The 7,931-nt window shown below is 41.4% G+C and overlaps 1 protein-coding gene across 20 annotated transcripts in view; it reads right to left on the bottom strand.

The window, feature by feature from the left end:
* kif1aa (kinesin family member 1Aa) overlaps window positions 1-5,758 on the bottom strand; it is a 44,368-nt gene extending 38,610 nt beyond the window's left edge. For 7 of the 20 annotated variants that reach the window (XM_031872961.1, XM_031872964.1, XM_031872965.1 and 4 more), the window contains exons 1-2: window positions 5,410-5,758; window positions 3,438-3,605 (exon numbers count right to left, since the gene is read on the bottom strand). In XM_031872961.1, coding sequence (XP_031728821.1) covers window positions 3,438-3,543 — 106 coding nt within the window. In that variant the 5' untranslated portion in view covers window positions 3,544-3,605; window positions 5,410-5,758. The remainder of the gene's footprint in view (window positions 1-3,437; window positions 3,606-5,409) is intronic. The other 13 variants (XM_031872976.1, XM_031872978.1, XM_031872970.1 and 10 more) reach the window with 2 other exon arrangements.
* Between the last annotated feature and the right edge of the window lie 2,173 nt (window positions 5,759-7,931).

The raw sequence follows: 7,931 nt of genomic DNA, 5'->3' as shown, positions 1-7,931 counted from the left end.
TATATATATATGTATATATACATATATATATATGTATATATACATATATATACATGTATATATACATATATATACATATATATGTATATATATGTATATATACACATATATATATATACACATATATATATATATTAGTTCAAGTTGAAGTACTTTACTCGTGTCATGTCATGTGCACAACAATTACAGAGAAGCAATGGCTGGCAATGACAATCTTAGATCTCAGGCTCCGTCCAACAAATGCTCATTAAATATGTATATATATATATATATAAGACTTAAAAATAGTGCATAAGTTAAAACATAGGGATAAAATATACACAAATCAAATATAAAATTAATTAATATCAATTTGTGGTAGACAGGTCTGCAGTAATTGCTATGATTTAACAGGAATATAATGTAAATGTATTTGCGCAATGAGAAGTAATCAATATATACACAGAGATGTAAACAGGTTGTAAAACAGTAAGTATTGTGTATAAACGAGCAGCATTTTGTAAAACTACACTACTGCTCATCTTTATCTCTGTCAGTGATGCCCACATGTCTGCTCTGGTTTCATTTGAGTTGTTATAAATACAAAGCATATTTTCAGCATCCTATCACAGCCCATTCCATGTTTGTCCTCCTAATTGTGAGTGAGTGATGCTGGTCAGACCGTCATGGGTGACCTGCCCCAGTCAATAGGGAGGAAATGTGGCTGCGTCAGCAGGTCTGGCTGAGGGGATGTGAACCCACTGACAGGGACTGGAGGAGAGCCACGTAGATGCTACTATTTTCAGCAGCAGCAGCAGCAGCACGGGCTGTATGTGCTATGCTGTCTGCCACTTTATGTTGGACTTCTATCCAAGTTTATAAAGACTAAGACACCCAGAATTAGCATTTTGGAGCCGTAAACATGATGCTAATGAGGTACTCAAAATTCAAAAAAGCAACATGCATCTTTAAAAAAAAAGTAATCTGCGTCTACATTGAAACACATAGAACATACCACACTAAAAGACATTTGCAAGAGTTCTTATGTACAGATATTCTGCATCCACTATTAGTGAAATGTCCTACAAGTTTAGAAGTTTTTTGCTGCAACATAGATGTCAGTCTATCTGCCAAGTATATGCAGCCTGCAGTCCTCTAGAGAGAGGCCTACTTTCCCTTCAGCTCTGTCCCCTGCATCTTAATGAAGGCCGGTGTGGGAGGGAAAGATCTCTCAAACAACAAGATTACCGCCATTCTCCTACTTTGTGGGAACTGGGGTATTGACCCACTCATGAGTGTCAGAGAGCACAAAGCAGAGCAGCGCACACACAGAAAAAAAGCCACTCCTTCTTCTTCTTCCTTTCCTCTGCCCAGACTACAAAAAAGACAAGCGGGCATTTATCCCCTCCAGACACTGCAACCAACGGGCTTTTTCATGACATCGGCCTGCTCACGTCCTCCAGTCCACATCCAGAGCCATTGACTCGGTTTGGAGGAGACATGCCGTCTCAATGAGAGTGGCTTTGTGTTGTGTGTGGGTGTGACCAGCAAGATGTTTTCTAGACCTGTTGACATTATTGATAGAGTCTGTTTCATTTATGTGATTTCATTAAGGTACATTGATTATACAGAATTGTCACTTAGGCCTCTCTAAAAATCTGAATACAGACGTCCTTAATGTCTTTAAAGGTGATCAGTGTTGGGCGCTTCCTTATTGGTGAAAATGTCCACTGCAATATTTATTTTACATGACACTGCAATTTACCGGCTTGTAGAAGTGATATATACTGTACTGTGGGGAATCAAGCCCACAAGGTAACTGAATGGTGGATGCAGGTCTGACGAAATCGTTTGCACAGTCTTGTGGTGCTTATATTAGATATTATAACTATTTCTGATTTTACTGTAATTTATAAATAGATAAAACCTACATTCCTGAAAAACAAAAGCCCAATATTTCTCTATATTTATATCTTGTTGAATGAGCCACAGTAAGTTTGTACTGCAAAGCTACTGTGGTGGGTTCTCTCAGGAGGTCTCCATACAAACACAGTTTAGGAATACGTTCGTGAATAAGCAGGAGCCGACCAAATTAGAATTAAGTGAAGAACAAGCGAACACCATACTAATTATCATGGTAACATGCTTCATTAAAAACAACGGATCCACTTTGTGTGATGAGAAAAATTCGAATTCACAGATTAAGTCAAACAGGACGTCGCCAAGGACATTTCAGTGGTATCCACACGGCAAATACATCGAAGTTTACGCTGCTGACAGCAAAATACTCAGAAGAAGTAGCTCTGTGCCAACAAAATGTAGTCGCCCTCACGCTGGGAGATCCTGGAGGGACTTCATAAGAACCCATGTTTTGAGATTTCCTTTTAAAGATTATAAGTGTTTAATCTACCAGGGAACTACATCACAAAACGCAACAAATCACACAGTTAAAACAAGTCGGCCCAAAAAAGCCACCCAGCTTGTTGTCTAGTCACCCATGACATGGGGGGGGGGGATGGCTAAATTAGGACAAATGGTAAATATTTCAGGAAGCCTCATCCATTATTGACCAATGGCTTTACCTTCCTAAGCAGACTACATATCGAGTATCTTTCCAGTCTCCTCACTCTGCACCGGATAACCCAAGGAATGTGGGTGCTCTAAACTACATACTTAAAGAATATATACAACAAATGGCTGCAAAAACAAATACAGTAGGTTTAGGCAGGAAACCTTACTGTAGCTATAGGCAGGTACACAAATGTTTGTATGGGGTATTTAATGTTGACAAAATCATTCGTTTTCTTTAAAAAATGTATCTACTAGTATACGTATTAAATAGTTACATTAGGGGCAGATTTGAATGGAAAGACTAACGTTGAAAATGTTGAATGAGGAGCCATTTTTAAACGTGGCTTAATCTGGCCACATGAACACATAACAGGCCTTGCCCTAAATAAATATCAGGCGAAATATGCAGGAGATTATGTCACCTCGAGCACGATGATCAATAGACTTCCTGACGCAGTGATACATTTACATCACTGCTCTACTAAGAGTGGCCCCTTAATTAGACAATCTCAACAAGGTTGACATTTTCTCCGTAGATGAATAAAAATATTTTGCGTCTTCAATATTCTTCTCATGAAATTAAAGCTGATTCTAAATACATTTCCTGCTCATATCACATGTTTTGGTACAGGCCTGCTTGTTCACAGGAGATTTGCACAGTCACTCCTGGTACTGTGCAATCTATTCATCTTTCCAGTAAACCCCTTGGACAGGGGGTTCAGGGGTCAAGGTCAGCAATCGCTCTGAAAAGCCTGAACCTGCGCCTTCTGGTAGAAAAAAGGATTTCCCAGCTCAAAGCTTACATCTAGCTGGGTGCCTTGAATAAAAACAATAAAAACAAGTACACATAACACACATGCTGTAGGTGAATGTTAGGCTTTTCTTACTGGTGGTGTTTCCAGACATCTGAATGATGCATTTGCTGTCTTTTCCGATCTCCCTTGAGTTGAAGGGGCGGACACGCACCGCCACCTTCACAGAGGCCCCTGACATGACGCGGTCTTCCAAGCACCTTGGGGTGCCTTCTTTAGTGGCCAGGTGTAGGGCCCGCAGGTCTGTAGAATGGAGCACAAAGTGAATCTTGATCAATACAATTCTTAGTTTTATCAATACATGTGCACAGGACATGCTGCAACAGACGTACGTCACCTTTTTTGTCACGAAACTGAGGTGTATTTTTTATTTCTTTTACATTTGTGTTCAAAGTTGTGAGGACAGAACATGAGACCTTATGGTTGACGTGACGAGCACAATTGAAGTGGGCAGGGCTGTGTGGCTGTAACATGAAAAGACCACGCATGGTCAGCTACAGCCAAGGGAGACGGATAATAAAGCTAGCAGCAACAAAAGAAGTGCAGCAGCAGCAGCTAAATGTCAGGCTATTTCTCCGGCTGACAATGGCTCCGAAAACCAGCCACAAATCCAGCGTCTGGCTCCGATCGGCGGCTCGGTCTCATGAACAACTCGTCCCCTAAAAGACGAATTACCAACATGAAATCACTGTGGGAGTTTAGCGTGTGGTGTCATCGCGAGTGTATCAGGAGCAACCGTGACTCATCATCCTCTGTGGCGATCAAATTACAATCATTTAATGTGTTCATCAATAAGCTTTAACAGTGAGCAACAGGATACAAGCAGCTTTCACCGTCTAACTGTGAATATCATAAAGCTATCATCATTTATAGCTATCAAATATATTATTTATTAATAGGGAAAAATGTCATTGCTGTAACTTAATTTATGCCCCAGATGTGGGGGATAATGTTGGATGTTGCATTAATATTCAGAGTATGTCCCTATGTGCTTTGTGACTCAGATGTTAGTCATCGTAATTGAGTGTTGTAAATTTGCTGTGTCACCCTGCTTCCTGGTACACCCTCTCCAGCTGGCCCCTAAACAGACTCATTAGTAAAATGTATGCAGGTTAACATTGCTGCTATAGGAAAACAGTATTTGGGTTTTTAAGGTCAACCCGCACAGTATACTGAAGACTAACTGGGACTGATTAAAAAAAGGAATAATAGAAAAGATTCCACATCAAATGCCATGTTATTTTGATGTCTGACATGAAGGGATGAAGATCCACATGCTTAAAGCATGTCCTATGTTCACCCACTGTCACAGACTATGTTTTGTATAGAAACAAATTTCTGTTGATTTAAATCTGCAACACCCATGTTCATAATCTTCTCCTACAGATGCTCAGACCAATCAGCTGATGATGCAGCTCAGCTGGGCGGCCACCATTTTCCCGGCGACAAAGGCTAATGTAATAAACCATGCTGGTGTGTGTTTGAACATGACGACAGTTTGATACATTTTTTCCTTATCCCTCATAAAAACATATTTAATTGACAGTGTTTTAGCATGACAGTGAGGCCATACACCTCAGGTCAACGCTAGCTTAAGACTCGTATTTCGTTGGGCTAAAACTGATAATTCGTCTCTGTGAAATACTTTCTTTAAAAATATTTCTTGCGTCATTTTGAGAGCTTATAGGTTACAAGCTAACATCACTGAAATCAGCAGGTGTAGTCTACCAGCAACAGACTGAATTGTACCTTTCGCCCAATGACGGGGCGTTTATTCCCGTCGTCCTGCTCACGGAATTAAAACACATTTTATTCAACAACATAAGCTATAATATATCATGGTGTGCTGTGTTACAGAGATGCGTTAATGTCATGCTGTCTCTATAGTATCTTTCCGACAGTGACAGCCTTTTCAATGGCCGCACCCTATGCTCATCTCCTCCCAGGAGATTCAACACTAAGTAAATAAAGGATGTCTCGTTGAAACTGCGTTACAGGCGGAATAATGGACACATTTTAATAAAAAAAAAAAAAAAGGTTACCTTACCTCCGCAGTGCTAATAGCGACGTGCTCCCGTGTCGAGACCGTGTTTGTCGTGCCCGTCTGTTTTATTATCCAGCTCCGTATCTACTTCTACCTCCTCTGGTCTCCTCCAGGTCTGGTACTGCCTCTTGCTAACAGCCGCCCCGCTCCATGAACACGGGAAGGGCTGAGGTTACCGCCGACCCACCTCCTCTCTCTCTCTCTCTCTCTCTCTCTCTCTCTCTCTCTCTCTCTCTCTGCACTGCCCTGCCAGTGGGGAGGAAAAGGAAGGGGACACCGGTCGGTTGCTCGGCCGCTTTTTCGCACTCCAAAGTGGTCAAAATGGCCCTATTGTCTCTGCCCGTCTTTGGTAAGGATGCTCGAGCTCCACTGAGCCAGTGACATCACCGCCGAGGGAGGTAACAGCATCAATGCAGTAGTGGGAGGAGAGAGGGAGAGAGAGGGAGAGAGAGATGAGGGGGAGGCTGGGAGAAAGATTAGTATCCCTCTTATAACACCTTTAATACAAACTGCGGTGTTAATACTTCTTATTTTAAGTTTAAACAACAGCAGATAGCTGGGATACAATAGTTTTGTTAGGGTTGAAACAGAGTTTACTTCCAGGACAGTTTTGAAAACAGTGGACAATTAGGAGCATAAAAACGCGTTTGTGATGAATTTAGTAGGTCAAGCCAGGGACATCCAGCTGAGGGGAGACAAAGTGGCTCAAAGCAGGTCTTTGCACCATGGAAACTGCCTGTTTAGTGGAGCTGATCTCAGAGCAGCTTCTGATCACAGAAACAGAAATATAGCAGAAATGTTATCATGTTTGTTTTGCAGATGTGGTGTCCCTGTATGCATCTTTCTGATGGTTGTCGAGCAGTTTTGCAGGTTTTATAGTCAGCCTGTGCCTACAGTCTCTGTTAACTGTGCAAATACTAAAAGTTAAATGGTAAACACACAATATAGGCCTTTTTTTACAGCAGATATTTTACTCGTCATAGGAAAAGTACAGGTGTTACTAATGACATTAACAATGGCTACGTTCCATTCATTGTTTACACCTGCGCTTTTTCTGACACGTCAAAACGTATGAATCTGTGGACTATAGTATAGAATATCTTACATTTTCAAAAAAACAGTCAATGTAAAATGTAAATATCAGCGTAATAAAAAATGATGGTTAATAACAACAAACATCATATCAACATATAATGGAACCTCTTTTTAGTCAGAGAGAAAAATATCCATATTTGTAGTGCGGCCTGTGTAAATGTTAGACCTATAAAGAATTGAGTGTAAACAGACGAAGATGAAAAGTAACATGTGGACAGATGTTGGCGAAGCTCTCAGACAGTCACTGAGCTGATTGGAGAGGTGAGAGGACCGGTCCTCATTATAGAATAGAATAGAAATGTACTTTATTCATCCCCAAGGGGAAATTTGTCTTTGGCAGCAGCAAACTTATGTCAACGTGTCCTTGTGCATGTGACCTAACCCACACTCTACAGGACAGTAATGGGTTGGTGGGCTGACGAGGTCCAGATCCATACATTTTCTTCTCACTATCATCCATCTGAAGCTATTGAAACTATTCTGCACAGTGGAATATTTTTCTAGCACAACGCTGTCTGGATTCTGAACTGCAACGCTTATGTTAAAGTACTTCCGAACTGATTAAATTATATAAATCTGGTTCTTTCTGTTGCATGCATTGAAAAGAAATACAGAGTTCAATTGCACGTGAGGTTTAGCAGCAATAAAGGTAGTGAACAGGAACTCTCTCTCTGGTAGAAGGATACTTTGGTTGCTCAGGTTTCAGCCTGAGTGAAACACAATGCAATTGTGTTTTGTGACCTTGCTCTTTGCACAGTCCTACCATTCCTATTGCCTACTCTCTCTCTCTCTCACTCTCTCACTCTCTCGCTCTCTCGCTCGCTCTCTCTCGCTCTCTCACTCTCTCGCTCTCTCGCTCGCTCTCGCTCTCTCTCTCACTCTCTCTCTCGCTCTCTCACTCTCTCACTGTCTCGCTCGCTCTCTCTCTCTCTCTCTCTCTCTCTCTCGCTCTCACTCTCTCGCTCTCTCTCTCTCTCTCACTCTCTCTCTCTCTCTCTCTCTCTCTCTCTCTCTCTCCCCCCCTCCCGCTTGGACACATTTGCTTGACGTGAAACATCTCTCTTGCCCCCCCCCCCCGTCTTCTCCACTTCTATCTGATGCAATTGCTTTATTTAATTCATCAGCATTAAGATTTCACAATCTAATCCGTGTACAGAAATAAGATACAGTTTTGCAGCGTAGCCACGGTCTGCCAACACCATGCAGAAAATTGAGATAAAGATGATAGAGAGGGATCAATTAATGAGCGTGAATCACAACGGATAATAAAGGATGATGTCACTGGCATGAATCCTGAGGTAACCCGGGTATGATTGTCCTCCCCGGTTTTAAAAGTGGGCCAAGCTAAAGGCTCAGTTTTATAAGTGAACATAAAAAAAGGAAATGGCCTTTGATTATTTAGAAGTACCAGCGTCCACTACAGGAAGAAG

This window comes from Anarrhichthys ocellatus, unplaced genomic scaffold, assembly GCF_004355925.1.
Source record: "Anarrhichthys ocellatus isolate YVR2014 unplaced genomic scaffold, GSC_Weel_1.0 scaffold67, whole genome shotgun sequence".
In the NCBI taxonomy this organism is placed as follows: Eukaryota; Metazoa; Chordata; class Actinopteri; order Perciformes; family Anarhichadidae; genus Anarrhichthys; species Anarrhichthys ocellatus.
Note: the sequence above shows the minus strand (reverse complement) of the source record. Positions and strands in the feature narration are given on the sequence as shown.